The sequence below is a fragment of the Pelobates fuscus genome, chromosome 2, assembly GCF_036172605.1.
Source record: "Pelobates fuscus isolate aPelFus1 chromosome 2, aPelFus1.pri, whole genome shotgun sequence".
In the NCBI taxonomy this organism is placed as follows: domain Eukaryota; kingdom Metazoa; phylum Chordata; class Amphibia; order Anura; family Pelobatidae; genus Pelobates; species Pelobates fuscus.
In genome coordinates this window covers 443,471,311-443,490,371 of record NC_086318.1, presented here as the reverse complement: position 1 = coordinate 443,490,371, position 19,061 = coordinate 443,471,311, and the positions used below count along the sequence as shown (strand labels likewise).

Genomic DNA, 19,061 nt, shown 5'->3' with positions numbered 1-19,061 from the left:
ATGGCTGGTATCAGGCGCTCCATGAGTTTGCGTCCTGTCAGGCCTTGCAGATCGGCGCGGAGCGCTGTAACATCGTCATGGATGCTGCGTTTCAGGTCCGCTAATAATGCTTTTAGGACCGCTGTTGTGACCGGCTCTCCGCTTGCTTCCATGCCGCTTCTTTTTGCCTTCTGCGGTGGTTGCAGGGGTTGTGAGTATCCCTCTTCCTCGGACATGTCCTCGGAGAAATCCGAGCACCCGCCATGCAGAGCCGCCATATTGGATTCTGTGGCTCCATGTGCTTGCCTCCACATCTCCCCTATTGTAAGTCCCGGGGTGGGCTTGTGTGGCATCAATTTCTTACCCTTTCGCCCCATGATGTCTTGGGGTGCTTGCTTGCTTGTTAGGGTGCAGAGGGGGGAGTTGGTTCAGACTTTTCTCCGTGTTAAGCTCGGAGCTCTCTTTGATGGCGTCCGTTCGCTTCAGCGCTCAAACCGGAAAAACCTTTTTCTGCCTTTTTGACACACAAAGTGAGTTTGCACAGTATATTTTGCAAACCTTATGTGTACCACCACTCTATAATACTTTATATGTTGCTCAGCTATGTCGGCTGAGTACAAAAATACCCCCGTATGTACCTTTGCCAGGTATATGTGGACATCGGAGGGGCACATTTGGGACACAGCCATTCCATTTTTTTTCAAACTTTAAATTTTTACGCTGTGCCCATGTCCCATTTTAGAGTATTTTACCAGGCTATATAATCCAAATACCCCATAAAGCCATACCATTTCTTAAAGAAGACATCCCAGGGTATTTCAAAAGGCATATTTTGAACCTTAGCGTGGGATCATTTTTCCGCTAGCTTGTACCAGGTGTAGTGGTAATGAGCGTTATTAAATTAATTTTTTAACTTTTTAAAACTTTTTTACTTTTTAAAACTATTTTTTAAACTTTTGTTTTGCTTATTCATTTTTTTAAAGTTTCCTAAACTTTCGTAAAACTTTTTTTTACAGATTTAACATTTTTCTAAGCTTTTTCTTTTACCGTTAACCCCTAACTAGCAGTAAGCAGCACTAACAGTAAATTCCCCATTTTCCCATAACTCCCACCCACCCCAGCTAGCAAAATATTTAATTATACAATATTTAAATTAGTTAATTTAACCCCTGAGGGTTAAAAAATAAATAAAAGTTAATCGTCAGGGGTTAAAAAAAAAATTAGATCACAGTATAATACTGTGATCTGTATTTTGATCACTGTAGGCAGTGATAGACTGGCAGGGAAGGGGTTAATTTTTATTTGGACTGGGTAAAGGGTTTATTTTTTTTATTTTTTTTACTTAAACGTTATTAAAAAAAAATTTTAACTTAATTTTTTAACTTTTTAAAGCTTATTTTAAAACTTTTTTTAACGTTAACCCCTAGTTAGCCTAACACTAAATCCCCCAATTCCCCACTAACTTCCACCCTCCCCAGCTAGCTAAATTTATCATTTTAAAATATTTAAATTAATTAATAAAATAAATTTAACCCCTGAGGGTTAAAAAAAAAAAAGAATTAACCCTCAGGGGTTAAAAAAAAAATCAGATCATATTAAAATGTAATCCCTGCCAATTGATCACTGTAGTCAGTGATCAATTGGCAGGGAAGGGGTTAATTTTTTATTAAAATGGTAAAGGGGGGGTAAAGGGGGGTGGGATTTTAAATAAACTTTATTTTTTTTCCACCAGGGGGCAGGATCAGCACTGATCCGTCTCCCTGCACTTCACACTGAACCCGGAAGTGCAGGGAGGCGGAAGGTAAGTATACAGAGCACATGTGCCCGCTCTGGCATGCTGTCAGAGCGGGCACATGTACTGGGACAGCCCGATCCGGTGCTCCCGGTCTGCCTCTAATACAGAGGCAGACCGGAGCACCATTAACCCCACGATCGCCACGATTGCGGCAATCTGGGATTAATTTTACCGCGTGACGGACGAGGTCCGTCATCCGTCGTTAAGGGTATCCCCTGGATGACGGACCTCGTCCGTCACCCGTCGTGAAGGGGTTAAGGACGGAGCCAAATGTACAAATTGTGATCAAAACAAAACGTAAACAAACCACAGAATTTGGCTCTATGTCTGTTCAACTATAATTTACCTCTTTCATACTAAGTGCACCCACACTTATTATATACCGGTTTGTTCAGGGGAAACAGGACTTTCATTCCATATCAAACATTCATATATAGAACTCCATTTTATATGAATAAAATCTAAAAAAGTTTGAAAAATTAAGAAATTTTGATATTTTTCAATTTCTGCATGTCAATTTAACTGTTAATGTCATAATACTGTTTGGTTTTACTGCAATAAAACATACATATTTGTATTCAGAAATGTCTCATGAGTAAAACAGTAACCCCCATGTATAGGTTTTATGGTGTTTTGGAAAGTTACAGGGTCCAACATACGTCTTGTCTATTTATTTATTCACAGATTGGTTTGCTGGGCCTAGGTTGCCTTTGCGACCGTATGGCAGCCAGGAAATGTAAGTTACCCCATCATGGCATACCATTTGAAAAAGTAGACATCCCAGGGTATTCAAAATGGGGTATGCCCAGTCTTTTGTAGTAGCCACTTGGGCAAAAACGCTAGCCAAAGTTAGTGTTCGCTTTTTTTTTTTTTTCCATTTTTCAAATAAAAACTGTACTTTTACTGATAATATTATTGTCAGTGTATAGTTAACTGCCCTGGAACACTCTTAGTTCTATTCAGTGATGTCTCACAAGCGCCACGGTATCCCCCATGTATAGGTTTTATGGGTTTTTTCAAAGTTAAAGGGTCATATTTACGGCTTATCCATATATGCTTTTTCACAATGAAATTTGTCATATTGGTTTGCTGTGTCTAGGCTGCCTTTGAGACCGTATGGAAGCCAAGAAATGAAAATGACCCCTTAATGGCATACCATTTGAAAAAGTAGACATCCTAAGGTATTCAAAATGGGGTATGGACAGTCTTTTGTAGTAGCCACTTGGGCACAAATGCTAGCCAAAGTTAGTGTTCCGTGTTTTTTTTTTGCGTTTTTCACATAAAAACTGTACTTTTACTGAGAATATTATTGTCAGTATATAGTTTACTGCCCTGAAACACTCCTAGTTCTGTTCAGTGCTGTCTCACGAGCGCTATGGTACCCCCCATGTATACGTTTTATGGGGTTTTGGAAAGTTACACGGTCTAATATACGCTTGTCCATTTTTGCTTTTACACATTGAAAATTGGCAAAGCGATTTCCTGGGCCTATTTCGCCTTTGAGAGAGCATGGCAGCCTGGGTAATAACATTTCCACTATTATGGCATACCATTTTCAAAAGTAGGCAATCCTGAGTATTTCAAATGGTGCATTTTATGATGTTTGATCTAACCACTTTATCAGAAATGAAGGCCCCACATAGCGGTAATAGTTTTATTTGTGCTTTTTTCCCACACATTAACTCACTTTTCACAGGACATTTCTTATTCCTGGTATGAGTTATTGCAACAAAGCCTCACAATTTTTTTTTTAACATTGTCTCCTGAATATAACGGTACCCCCATGTACCGGATTTTCTGTTTTTTTGGGGAAGTCACAGGGACACATATATTAGATGTCCATTTCAAAGTTGGAAATTTGACAAGGTGATTTCCTGGGCCTATTTCGCCTTTGAGAGAGCATGGCAGCCTGGGTAATAACATTTCCACTATTATGGCATACCATTTTCAAAAGTAGGCAACCCAGAGTACAACAAATAGCAGACCTTCAGATGTTTGGTCTAGCAATTTTAACAGAAATGATGGGCCCATGTAGCAATTGCTACTTTTATTTTTGTCTTTTTAATCACATAAATTGCATTTTCACTAGAAATGTCATAATCCTGGTATTCGTTAGTGCACTAAAACCTCAGTATTTTGATTTAACACTGTCTTCTGAATATAACGGTACCCCCACGTATCATTATCTCAGATTCTTTCCGATAAGTACAGAGCGAAATATATTAGATGCCCTTTTAGCTTGTAAGTTTGACAAAGTGATTTTCTGGGCCTATGTGGCTATTTAGAGAGCATGGCAGCCTGGGTAATAACATTTCCACCGTTATGGCATACCATTTTCAAAAGTAGGCAACCCAGAGTACAACAAATGGCAGACCTTGAGATGTTTGGTCTAGCCATTTTAACAGAAATGATGGGCCCATGTAGCAATTGCTACTTTTATTTTTGTCTTTTTAATCACATAAATTGCATTTTTACTAGAAATGTCATAATCCTGGTATTAGTTAGTGCACTTAAACCTCAGTATTTTGATTTAACACTGTCTTCTGAATATAACGATACCTACATGTACAATGTTTCCAGGTTTTTAGTATATCACAGGAATAGTACAGTACCCCCACATACACTTTGATCTGAAGGCAGAGAGAGGCAGATAGATCTTTGACTCAGATACTGTAGCATTAACCCTGTGATTAGTTTTTTGCTTTTTTTTTTGAGAAGGCACATTTCAAGTAGTACAAATGTAGTATTTTGAGTTGTTTGGTGTAGCCACTTTAGAATGGCTAGCATAAACAGGCACAGGCCAAGGTCAGGGGAATCCAGAAATCAGAGTAGTCGGTAAAACAAGCAAATGGGTCGGTACAGGCAGCTAACGAAGCATAGTCAGGACAAGCCGAGGTCAGGGAATCCAGGTAACTGCCAAAGTCCCATACAGAGTGATTTAGTAGTTCAGCTCTGTATGGTAGACTTTGAAACAGTCTGTTATGCAGAGGGCGGGTAGGGATGGACAGGAGGGGCAATAATAACTGGAGTCCTTTCGGGCTCCTCTTTTCCAGCAAACACGGCATTTTCGTTGGGGTGACCTTTTACAGGATGTCAGGGGGATTCGGGAAGGGAAATGTTTGCTGGTAAGTCGTTGGACATCTTCTGATTCCAAAGGAGGGTTAGGATTTGGGGTCTGGGCAAATATAATTTGGGACAAAATTTGGACCATAAACTCTAGAAATGGGCATGGTCTACCTATGGCTTCCTTTTTATAAAGCACATAGGCATTGAAAATTGCAATCTGGGTTATGTAGACTGCAATTTTCTTGTACCAGGTCCTACTCTTCCGGTTCACCAGATAGGGCTGTATGCACTGATCAGCCAAGTCTACTCCCCCCATAAACTTGCTGTAATCCACAATGCACTTCGGCTTCTCCAGCTGCTCAGTTCCACCTCTCACAGACACTGGCACTGAAGTTTTGTCGTGCATTGTAGACAACATGTACACATCTTTCCTATCGGTGAAGCGAAGGGCAAGCAACTCATCCTGGCGGAGCGCTGAAAGGGAGCCTCTACTGCGTCTACCTCTTGCCAGGGTTTGGGGGAAACCTCTACGATTCTTACGCACTGTGCCACAGGCTACGGTCTCAAAGCAAAATAGAGTTTTAAATAACTCTATGCTTGCGTAATAGTTGTCGACCCATAGCCTGTATCCCTTATTTAACAAGGGAAGGATTAGGTCCCATACTATCTTGCCACATGTACCCACAGAATCAGGGCATCCTGGTGGGTCAAGATGGCTATCCTTCCCCTGATAAATACGAAACGCCCATGTATATCCAGATTTTGATTCACACAATTTATAAAATTTTACACCGTATCGGGACCGTTTAGAAGGGATATACTGTTTAAAAAGTAATCTGCCCTTAAATTTCATTAAGGACTCATCTATACAAATATTTTCTTCAGGGACATAATTTTGGGAGAATTTGTCTGACAGGAGTTCAATTAGGGGCCGAATTTTGTACAGCCTGTCAAACCATGGGTCGTTTCTTGGGGGGCACAGTGTGTTGTCGTTAAAGTGGAGGAAACGCAGCAGCTGCTCATAGCGATCCCTCTTCATAACCCCAGGGAAAAGAGGGGTCGCCAGGATGGGGTGCTTGTACCAGTAGGACCTGATACTCGGATTTTTGACAATGCCCATAACTAGAGTTAGGGCCCAAAATTTGCGCATTTCTGCGAGATCCGTGGGGTGCCACATATTACGCCGATTGTAATGTGACCCCGGATTCGCAGTCAGATATTGGTTGGCAAATAAATTGGTTTGCTCAACCAATAACTGAAATACGTCCTCTGACATAAACAAATCGAAATATTTGAGGGGCTCCCAAGCATCCACTATAACCGTGATGCCAGGGGTCGCCGTAAATGGGGGAATATCTGGGGCCGTCAGGTTTGGGGGCACCCAGTCTCCATCTGGCATTGGGGTTGCTGAGCGTCCTCTTGGTGGTGGTGGTGGGGCACCATCACTATAGAAGTCCGTCATAGCCTCAATGTCAGAGGCAGTGATAGTGTCACTGTCTTGCAGAGTGTCACTATCACTGCCTGCCAGAATGGCGTACGCCTCCTCGGCCGAGTAGCGATGTGCCATTCTAGGGGGGGGGGGGGAACTACTCAATAATTAATAAAAAAAAAAAAGGGGGAAATTACTAAATTCCTACCTGCCTAACACCTTACTACCCACCCTCAAAAACCCACACAAAATAAAATAAATGTACTGATCGCAGTTTAGGCTGCTGCGACCAGTACAGAAAGGGTTAATTTTTATTTTATTTTCTGTTTTTTTTATAAAAATAACCCCCCAAAAAAGTCAGCCTGATCAGAGAGCTCTCTGATCACAGTAATCACTGGTACAATACTGTACAGTACAGTGATCACGGCAGCGGGGAAAGGGTTAAGGGTGATTTGGGTTGCTGCGGCTGACAAAGGGTTAAAAAAAAATGTAAAAAAATGTTTTTGACCCTAAAAAAAAAAAAAATGAATAATAGTACTAATGTACTAAAATCCCTAAACAGGCTGATCACAGTGTAAAATGCTGTGACCAGCACTGGAAGGGTTAAATTTTTTTTTTTAACTTTTACTTTCTTTTTTAACAAATTTCTCTCCACAGCACTCTCCAGCTACGATCTCTCTGCCTCTCTCTCAGATCGAAGTGAGGTGAGGAGAGGGGCAGAGACAATGTGTCAGCCAGTGATTTAAAATCATTGGCTGACACATTGTAACAGTGATCGCAGTGACTGGCTGTCACTGCGATCACAAACTGCAGATCACTGCGGATTGGCCACAGGGGACCTGCCTGGGTTGCCAGGCAGGCCCCCCAAACGCGATCTGCAGTTTTAGAGGGATCGGGAACATGTGGGTGGGCTTAAACGCCACGGCGTGCTATGCCGTCGTGAAGGCGTTTAAGCCCATAAACGCCGTGACGGCATAGCACGTCGTAACGGCGCGAACGGGTTAACAGCGGACGTATTATTGTTATTATAGAACAGTGGGCGTATTATTATTTAACAGCGGACATATTATTATTATTATATAACAGCGGACGTATTATTATTATATAACAGTGGACGTATTATTATTATTATAGAACAGCGGACGTATTATTATTAATTAACAGCGGCCGTATTATTATTATTATATAACAGCGGACGTATTATTATTATTATTATTATTATATAACAGCGGACGTATTATTATTATTTAACAGCGAAAGTATTATTATAGAACAGCGAGTCGCTCACAGAAGGAAGGAAAGCAGTACATTGAAGCCATCGCTCTCTGTCTGCTGTCTCACCTTCGTTCTTTATTATGTAATAACCTGCTCGGCTGCCAGTAATTGCAGTGTGCCCCCTATAGGGTTAACTTGCTGCTGTAATATTGCTGGAAACATGTTTCAATGCAGATTGAGTTTCCTGACAATTCCTGGTTTAGCGAATGAGCTCCATGGAACTATCTGGAATTATTCTGACGGCTATAAATGCAGCAATCCTTACAGATAAATCCTTTATTTGGATCTGCGCATGGAAGGACCCCGGGACCAGCTCACCTGCCGTCCTCCAGGACTTGTCTCCACATTGTAGCCGTCTGTTCTGTGCATTGACTCCCAGTGCACTCTGGGAAAAGGGAGTTTCAGGCAACGCCCAGTGCTCCTCCTTCCTTAACAAACAAGTTACAAAATATGCCCAAATCTGCCCAGAATCAATTACTTTGTTTCCTCGGCTAACAGGACAACCGTCACCTCAACTCTGTCTTTTATTATAACAATCCGTTCAGCAAAGACCGAACGGAAATACATTCTGTGTTAAATTAAATAAATGTCAGAGAATTTAATGTATGACAGGATCCTTCAGCCGTATCCATACACCTCGGTCAGACAGTGATTGAAAACGGACAGTCTCTGGTCCTCATGGTCTCAGCCTCGAGATTCTTTTTAGGATTATTTACCTAATTATCTTACCTAATATTTACCCGAGCAGCCCGCTCACTGCAGCTCCCCACACCTCCTATAACCCACACTACCTGAGCACCAAGCTCACTGCAGCTCCCCACACCTCCTATAACCCACACTCCCTGAGCAGCACACTCACTGCAGCTCCCCACACCTCCTATAACCCACACTACCTGAGCAGCACACTCACTGCAGCTCCCCACACCTCCTATAACCCACACTACCTGAGCAGCACAGTCACTGCAGCTCCCCACACCTCCTATAACCCACACTACCTGAGCAGCACACTCACTGCAGCTCCCCACACCTCCTATAACACACACTACCTGAGCACCAAGCTCACTGCAGCTCCCCACACCTCCTATAACACACACTATCTGAGCAGCACACACACTGCAGCTCCCCACACCTCCTATAACCCACACTGCCTGAGCAGCACGCTCACTGCAGCTCCCCACACCTCCTATAACCCACACTACCTGAGCAGCACAGTCACTGCAGCTCCCCACACCTCCTATAACCCACACTACCTGAGCAGCACACTCACTGCAGCTCCCCACACCTCCTATAACACACACTACCTGAGCACCAAGCTCACTGCAGCTCCCCACACCTCCTATAACACACACTATCTGAGCAGCACACACACTGCAGCTCCCCACACCTCCTATAACCCACACTGCCTGAGCAGCACGCTCACTGCAGCTCCCCACACCTCCTATAACTCACACTACCTGAGCAGCACACTCACTGCAGATCCCCACACCTCCTATAACACACACTACCTGAGCACCAAGCTCACTGCAGCTCCCCACACCTCCTATAACACACACTATCTGAGCAGCACACACACTGCAGCTCCCCACACCTCCTATAACCCACACTGCCTGAGCAGCACGCTCACTGCAGCTCCCCACACCTCCTATAACCCACACTACCTGAGCAGCACACTCACTGCAGCTCCCCGCACCTCCTATAACACACACCACCTGAGCAGCACACTCATCCCAGCTCCCCACACCTCCTATAACCTACACTACCTGAGCAGCACGCTCACTGCAGCTCCCCACACCTCCTATAACCCACACTACCTGAGCAGCATGCTCACTGCAGCTCCCCACACCTCCTATAACACACACTACCTGAACAGCATGCTCACTGCAGCTCCCCACACCTCCTATAACACACACTACCTGAGCAACACACTCACTGCAGCTCCCCACACCTCCTATAACTCACACTACCTGAGCAACACACTCACTGCAGCTCCCCACACCTCCTATAACTCACACTACCTGAGCAACACACTCTCTGCAGCTCCCCACACCTCCTATAACCCACACTACCTGAGCAACACACTCACTGCAGCTCCCCACACCTCCTATAGCTCACACTTCCTGAGCAACCCACTCACTGCAGCTCCCCACACCTCCTATAACCCACACTACCTGAGCAGCACGCTCACTGCAGCTCCCCACACCTCCTATAACTCACACTACCTGAGCAGCACGCTCACTGCAGCTCCCCACACCTCCTATAACACACTCTACCTGAGCAACACACACACTGCAGCTCCCCACACCTCCTATAACTCACACTACCTGAGCAGCACACTCACTGCAGCTCCCCACACCTCCTATAACTCACACTACCTAAGCAACACACTCACTGCAGCTCCCCACACCTCCTATAACACACACTACCTGAGCAGCACACACACTGCAGCTCCCACACCTCCTATAACCCACACTACCTGAGCAGCACACACACTGCAGCTCCCCACACCTCCTATAACACACTCTACCTGAGCAACACACTCACTGCAGCTCCCCACACCTCCTATAACTCACACTACCTGAGCAGCACGCTCACTGCAGCTCCCCACACCTCCTATAACTCACACTACCTGAGCAGCACGCTCACTGCAGCTCCCCACACCTCCTATAACTCACACTACCTGAGCAGCACACTCACTGCAGCTCCTCACAACTCCTATAACTCACACTACCTGAGCGCATGCTCACTGCAGCTCCCACACCTCCTATAACCCACACTACCTGAGCAGCACACACACTGCAGCTCCCCACACCTCCTATAACTCACACTACCTGAGCAGCACACACACTGCAGCTCCCCACACCTCCTATTAACACACACTACGTATTCTGTGTAGCATTAATTCATACAGTAAATATTAATATGAAAAGTAAGTAATAATAATTACAAATCAAACGAATTTAAATTTAGAAATATTTTATTATTGATTAAAAACCAATAAGGAGAACAGACGCATTGCTTGCCACATTAATATTAAACTCAAAGTATCGTTATCACTGCAGTGCACTTTAGCATCATGATTCTTATATTACCCCATTAATAGCCATAAATAATTACATAAATATTCATTTTAATTACAATAGAATGGAGAAATAAGCCTCTAGTCAACTATAATAAAGAGACAATAATAGCATTAGGGAAATATCGGATTAATAAAAGTATTGAGCAGCGTATACTCCGTATGAGAAGCACTTACCTGGCTGTTCCCTGCTTTACTCTATGCCTGTAGGTAGATAATCTCTTCCATGAGCCGGTGATAGGCTGAGAGAGTAACGTGAAGTGGTTTTCAGGGGGGTGAGTACCTTCAAAGTGTTTGAGTTGGTAAAATAACATCAAACTAATTATTGGCTCTTAATGTTTTTAAAAAATCAAACATGAAAATATTGTTGCTTGTACACTACTAAGTTAACTTTGAAATTATGTAAATATTTAGCACAAATTGGAACAATGAACTAAACCAGCCTTACATACTGACATTAGGGAATGGAATGCAGTGTATCAGTGGGTTATATAGAAATAATGTCAGTATCTGCCCCTAGGTGGCAGTGTCTGTCCAGGGGGGCAGCAGGGAGATCCTACCTATACCATAACTAACAAGATTACAGTAATTCCATTCAAATCAGCCCAGAAAGTTATTATAACTCACTAATTATCTGCCAGATTCCCAGTGAGAGAACCCAGTGAGGCCCAATATCGATAGACACTAATTTCCACTCCTATATTTAATCTAGCTCTAGCCATATATCATTGGATTATTTAATCTAGCTCTAGCCATATATCATTGGATTATTTAATCTAGCTCTAATGATATATCATTGGATTATTTAATCTAGCTCTAGTCATATATCATTGGATTATTTAATCTAGCTCTAGCCATATATCATTGGATTATTTAATCTAGCTCTAGTCATACATCATTGGGATTATTTAATCTAGCTCTAGTGATATATCATTGGATTATTTAATCTAGCTCTAGCCATATATCATTGGATTATTTAATCTAGCTCTAGTGATATATCATTGGATTATTTAATCTAGCTCTAGTGATATATCATTGGATTATTTAATCTAGCTCTAGCCATATATCATTGGATTATTTAATCTAGCTCTAGTGATACATCATTGGATTATTTAATTTAGCTCTAGTGATATATCATTGGATTATTTAATCTAGCTCTAGCCATATATCATTGGATTATTTAATCTAGCTCTAGTGAGATATATCATTGGATTATTTAATCTAGCTCTAGTGATATATCATTGGATTATTTAATCTAGCTCTAGCCATATATCATTGGGATTATTTAATCTAGCTCTAGTGATATATCATTGGGATTATTTAATCTAGCTCTAGTGATGTATCATTGGATTATTTAATCTAGCTCTAGTCATACATCATTGGGATTATTTAATCTAGCTCTAATGATATATCATTGGATTATTTAATCTAGTCCTAGTGATATATCATTGTATTATTTAATCTAGCTCTAGTGATATATCATTGGATTATTTAATCTAGCTCTAGTGATACATCATTGGGATTATTTAATCTAGCTCTAGTGATATATCATTGGATTGTTTAATCTAGCTCTAGTGATATATCATTGGGATTATTTAATCTAGCTCTAGTGATATATCATTGGGATTATTTAATCTTGCTCTAGTGATATCTCATTGGATTATTTAATCTTGCTCTAGTGATATATCATTGGATTATTTAATCTAGCTCTAGTGATATATCATTGGATTATTTAATCTAGCTCTAGTGATATATCATTGGATTATTTAATCTAGCTCTAGCGATATATCATTGGGATTATTTAATCCAGCTCTAGCGATATATCATTGGGATTGGATAACATAAACAAAAACTGGTTGCACCAATGGATGGATATAAAGATCAAATGAGTTAAGAAATATAAATGGAATAAATAATAAATAAACATATAAAGTCCAATACGCACAGTCCAATAATCAAAATTCCAGCTGCTTTTAAATTCGTGATAGGTATCAGTTTGATTCGGGTGCTTGTCAACCCATGTAAAAAGATACAAAGTAAAAGATAATAGTGCAGACTGTTTAAGCAGGGAGATAAAACCTCAATAATAATAATTGGAATTGTACTCACATTTCGTAGAGCTTAAACAAGCTCTAAGTAAAATAGCTTGGAGCGGTACAATTTCCACTGATGGCTATAACACTCTGAAGATCAGTGTCTCAGTGTGTACAGATGGTTATATAAAAATCAAAGATATATACAATAGTGCTCATTGTAAGTGCAATTGGATAAAGGTTGTCTGATGAATCCCATTTTCTTTTAGATCAGATGGATGGCTGGTGCATGTGCGTCTTTTACCTGGGGAAGAGATGACAGAACATTACACTATGGGAAGAAGGCAGGCCGGCAGAGACAGTGTTATGCTCTGGGCAATGTTCTGCTGAGAAACCTTGAGTCCTGGAATTCATGTGGATGTTTATTTCACACGTACCACCTACCTTGAGATTTTTACAGACGAGGTCACACCTTCATGGCAATTTCGTTCCCTGATGGCAGTGGTCTCTTTCAGCAGGATACTGCACCTTGCCAAACTGCAAAAATTGTTCATTATTGGTTTGAGGAACATGACAAAGAGTTCAAGGTGTTGCTTTGGTCTACAAATTCCCCAGAGCTCAATCTGATTGAGCATCTGTGGGATGTGCTGGAACAGCAAGTCCCCACCTCTTAACCTGCATGACTTAAAGGATCTGCTGCTAATGTCTTGGTGCCAGATATCACAGGACACATTCAGAGGTCTTGTGGAGTCCATGCTTCAATGTAACCACGAGGGGAGTTAAAACCCCTTCAGCCTCTTACCTGAATCCAGCACGATGTCCCTCGGTGCTGGTACAGGCTTTGCCCACGCTCCTCCCCTGCCGACATCAGCCGGCGAGGGATACCTAATGCGCATGTGCAGCTTTCGTATGAGGCCTGACACACCCGCTTTAAGGACACTGACTGCTATTAGCTTACACTGGAAAACTTTTTTTGCTTTGTAAAAGCATGCTATAGAGACACCAGATATGAGTGGTGGCACTGACTGGGCAAATAGGCACAGTATCCACTGTGAGCCTGACACAGAAGCTGGCAGGCAACTAACTGCTATTGAATCTATTACAGTGAAAAAAAAAATTATCTTTTTAAATGTCAAGCATAAGCTATTGTGAAACCAGATATGAGTGGTGGCACTGGGCAAATGGGCACAGTATCCACTGAGTCTGACACAGAAGCTGGCAGACAACTAACTGCTCTTCAATCTATTACAGTGAAAAAAGTTTTTTTCTTTTTAAATGTCAAGCTTAAGCTATTGTGACACCAGTGAGTGAGTGGTGGCACTGGGAAAATGAGCACAGTATGCACTGTGAGCCTGACACAGAAGCTGGCAGGCAGGCAACTGCAATTACATTACACAAAAAAAAAAAAAAAAAAGCAGACTGATGTTCTAGCCCTAAAAAGGGCTTTTTGGGGGTGCTGTTGTTACCGCAGAGATCAGATGAGTCCTTCAGGACTGTAGTGGACACTGAATACCCTAGCCTAGCTATCAATTTCCCTATCTAATCAGCAGCAGCTACACTTTCCCTCCTCTCACTAAGCATGCAGCTTCAGAATGAATCTAAAATGGATGCTGGGAGGGAGGTGGGAGGGTGTGGAAGGGAGGGTCTGCTGCTAATTTGCTGGAATGTGTCTGCTGACCGTGAGGCACAGGGTCAAAGTTTGCTCAATGATGACGAATAGGGGGCGGATCGAACCGCCCATGTGTTCGCCCGCGGTGGCGAACGCGAACATGCTATGTTCGCCAGGAACTATTCGCCTGCGAACAGTTCGGTACATCACTAGTCTCCACCAATCCGGAGCTTCTTATTCAGATCTGCGGGTGAAGATGTAATCTGTCCAACAGGGGTTTACAGGTCAAACATATGAAGAAATGCAACAAAAGGTGCAATTGCTAATTAGAGAAATCACCAACATTGGGCGGTATAAAATCAGGATACGTATTGGGGGTCTAAATCGAAGAGAAGGGGCATAAACGTACACAAGATTAATTGACAGCCTCGCTGACCGCCCCACTCACAGCTGGCGGACATGAAGGGAGTAGGAGCTAGCACTAAGTTTAGCATGACATACAGTTGAGCTCAAAAGGTTCCATACTCTTGGAGAATTGGTCATATATGTACATGAGTGAGCAGGCAAAACACATTTATTTTATTTCTTATGGGATTCATATTCAACTGTAGGTTATAACAGAATGGCACAAACATAGAACAAAATATGGCAACAAAGAAAAAAATGAAATGACTCCTGTTCCAAAGTCTGTGCATGGCCCCCATTTAGCATCAATGACAGTGTGCAGTCTTTTATAATAGTTGTCTATGAGGCCATTAATTCTTGCAGATGGTATAGATGCCTATTCGTCTTGGCAAAATGCCTCTAGGTAATGCAAAGTCTTTGATCGTCTTGCATGAGCCGCATGTTTGAGATCTCCCCAGAGTGGCTCGATGATATTAAGATCAGGAGACTGTGATGGCCACTCTAGAACATTCACTTTTTTCTGCTGTAACCACTGGAGGGTCAACTTGGCCTTGTGCTTAGGGTCACTGTCATGCTGGAAAGTCCAAGAGCGTCCCACGCGCAGCCTTCGTGCAGACGTATGCAAATTGTCTGCCAGTATTTTCTGATAACATGCTGCATTCATCTTACCTTCAATTTTCACAAGATTCCCTGTGCCTTTAGAGCTTACACACCCAAAACATCAGTGAGCCACCACCATGCTTCACAGTGGGAATGGTTTTCTTTTCACAATAGGCCTTGTTGACCCCTCTCCAAACATAGCGTTTATAGTTGTGACCATAAAGCTCTATTTTGGTCTCGTCACTCCAAATTACAGTGTGTCAGAAGCTGTGAGGCTGCCAAGGTGTTGTCGGGCATATTGTAACCGGGCTTTTTTGTGGCATTGGCGCAGTAAAGGCTTCTTTCTGGCAACCCGACCATGCAGCTCACTGTTGTTAAATTATCATCGTATTGGGCTCCTTGAAACAACCACACCGTCTTTTTCCAAAGCAGCCTGTATTTCTCCTGAGGTTACCTGTGGGTTTTTCTTCGTATCCCGAACAATTCTTCAGGCAGTTGTGGCTGAAATCTTTATTGGTCTACCTGACCTTGGCTTCGTATCGAGAGAGCATTGAATTTTCCACTTCCTAATAAGATATTCAAGGCTTTGGATATCTTTTTATATCCTTTTTCATCTTTATAAAGTACTATTACCTTGTTACGCATGTCTTTTGACTGTTCTTTTCTGCTCCCAATGGCTCAGTATCAATTTAAAAAGTCACAGGTGTGGGAAATGAACCTTTAATTGCCATTTTAACCTATGTGTGTCACCTTGTGTGTCTGTAACAAGGCAAAACATCCAAGGGTGTGTAAACTTTTGATCAGGACCAATTCGGTGATTTCTGTTACAAGTATGATTTACAAAGGAGCCAAACTATGTAATAATAAATGGCTTCATATGATCACTATACTTCAATAAAAGACATTTTGTTGAATGATCAGTCCTATTTTCAAAATCAATGCCAAAATTTCACAATTTCTGCCATGGTATGCAAACCTTCGGGCACAACTGTATATGGGGGAAATGACTTAAATGGAATTGGAGGGGAGTCAGAATATAATGTGTAGGGATCTGCTATAAAATTACATGGCTGCAATAATTAGAATTAAATTAATAGACAGAGCCTTTTTGACCATGAACTGATTTGGCCCTGACTGTGTGAACAAGTGATTTACTAAAAGTAAATGTGAGCTTGTTACGAGTAGTGATTAGTGATGTACAGAACTGTTCGCTGGCGAATAGTTCCTGGCGAACATAGCGTGTTCACGTTCGCCAGGGCGGGCGAGCACATGCGCGGTTCGATCCGCCCCCTATTCGTCATCATTGAGCAAACTTTGACCCTGTGCCTCACGGTCAGCAGACACATTCCAGCAAATTGGCAGCAGACCCTCTCTTCCAGATCCTCCCACCTCCCATCCTCCTTTTTTTTCTAATTGCAGTTGCCTGACTGCCAGCTTCTGTGTCAGGCTCACAGTGGATACTGTGCCCACATGCCCAGTGCCACCACTCATATCTGGTGTCACAATAGCTTAAGCTTGACATTTAAAAATATATATTTTTTTTCACTGTAATAGGTTGAATAGCAGTTAGTTGTCTGCAAGCTTCTATATCAGGCTCACAGTGGATAATGTGCCCACTTGCCCAGTGCCACCACTCATATCTGGTGTCACAATAGCTTAAGCTTGACATTTAAAAACAAAAACATTTTTCACTGTTATAGATTGAATAGCAGTTAGTTGTCTTCAAGCGGGTGTCAGGCCTTCAGCGTGTACTCTGCCAACCTCAGCAAGTGCACTTTGCCACTCATATCTGGTGTGACTATAGCGTGCCTTTAAAAAGAAAAAATGTTTTCCACTGTAAGCTAATAGCAGTTAGTTGTCTGCAAGCGTCTGGGTGTCTGTCAGGATCGGGACAGGGATCCAACACGCAGAGTACGAATAGTAGAGATGTACGTATACCGGACCTTAGAATGGCCAGACTAACGTAAGGAGAAAGCAGAGAATGGTCAGAGACAAGCCGGGGTCGAGGGAACGAGAGGACAGGTAAGCGAGAGACAAGCCGAGGTCAAAGGACACGAGAGGTAAACAGGAACGATAGTACAAGCCGAGTCAAAAACCAGATATAACGATAAACATAAGAGCACTGAGGGACCAGACAAGCTAGAACCACGACAGGGCAATGAAACATTAGCCACATCCCTCTTTTATACCCTGGTTCTCTAAATCATGGCTCCGCCCTTGCCGAGCCCTGATTCGTTGTTCCGAACCAGATTGACAGGTCGGGATGTGATTGCCGTCATGACGTCGGCTCCTGAGCGTCGTGTCATAAAAGGAAGTGTGGTTCTCGCGGCCGACGTGGGAATGACTATGAGAGCTGTGAGGATTAGATGAATCAGCCCCGCTGAGAGAACGGACGTCGGGAAGTCTAACCTCCTCCGAGGTAGAGACTTCAGGTACCCTGACAGTGTCAGGCCTTCAGCGTGTACTCTGCCAACCTTAGCAAGTGCACTTTGCCACTCATATTTGGTGTGACTATAGCGTGCCTTTAAAAACAAAAAAAGTTTTTCACTGTAAGCTAATAGCAGTCAGTGTCCTTCAAGCGAGTGTCAGGCCTTCAGCGTGTACTCTGCCAACCTCTGCCAGTCTACTTTGCCACTCATATCTGGTGTGACAATAGCGTGCCTTTAAAAACAAAAAACTTTTTTCACTGTTATAGATTGAATAGCAGTTAGTTGTCTGCCAGCTTCTGTGTCAGACTCACAGTGGATACTGTGCCCACTTGCCCAGTGCCACCACTCATATCTGGTGTCACAATAGCTTAAGCTTGACATTTAAAAACAAAAAAATTTTTCACTGTTATAGGATGAATAGCAGTTAGTTGTCTTCAAGCAGGTGTCAGGCCTTCAGCGTGTACTCTGCCAACCTCAGCAAGTGCACTTTGCCACTCATATCTGGTGTGACTATAGCGTGCCTTTAAAAAGAAAAAAAGTTTTTCACTGTAAGCTAATAGCAGTTAGTTGTCTGCAACCGTCTGGGTATCAGGCCTTCAGCGTGTACTCTGCAAACCTCAGCAAGTGCACTTTGCCACTCATATCTGGTGTGACTATAGCATGCCTTTAAAAAGAATAAAAGTTTTTCACTGTAAGCTAATAGCAGTTAGTTGTCTGCAAGCGTCTGGGTGTCAGGCCTTCAGCGTCTACTCTGCCAACCTTAGCAAGTGCACTTTGCCACTTATATCTGGTGTGACTATAGCGTGCCTTTAAAAAGAAAAAAAGTTTTCCACTGTAAGCTAATAGCAGTTAGTTGTCTGCAAGCGTCTGGGTGTCAGGCCTTCAGCGTGTACTCTGCCAACCTCAGCAAGTGCACTTTGCCACTCATATCTGGTGTGACTATAGCGTGCCTTTAAAAACAAAAACCTTTTTTCACTGTAAGCTAATAGCAGTCAGTGTCCTTCAAGCGAGTGTCAGGTCTTCAGCGTGTACTCTGCCAACCTCTGCCAGTCCACTTTGCCACTCATATCTGGTGTGACAATAGCGTGCCTTTAAAAACAAAAAACTTGTTTCACTGTTATAGATTGAATAGCAGTTAGTTGTCTGCCAGCTTCTGTGTCAGGCTCACAGTGGATACTGTGCCCACTTGCCCAGTGCCACCACTCCTATCTGGTGTCACAATAGCCTAAGCTTGACATTTAAAAACAAAAATGTTTTTCACTGTTATAGATTGAATAGCAGTTAGTTGTCTTCAAGCGGGTGTCAGGCCTTCAGCGTGTGCTCTGCAAACCTCAGCAAGTGCACTTTGCCACTCATATCTGGTGT

At 42.7% G+C, this 19,061-nt stretch overlaps 1 protein-coding gene across 1 annotated transcript in view; it reads right to left on the bottom strand.

Moving 5' to 3' along the window:
• LOC134586051 (epoxide hydrolase 1-like) overlaps positions 1–7,897 on the bottom strand; it is a 40,062-nt gene extending 32,165 nt beyond the window's left edge. Inside the window, exon 1 of the mRNA XM_063441560.1 lies at positions 7,863–7,897. Coding sequence (XP_063297630.1) covers positions 7,863–7,891 — 29 coding nt within the window. The 5' untranslated portion in view covers positions 7,892–7,897. The remainder of the gene's footprint in view (positions 1–7,862) is intronic.
• Between the last annotated feature and the right edge of the window lie 11,164 nt (positions 7,898–19,061).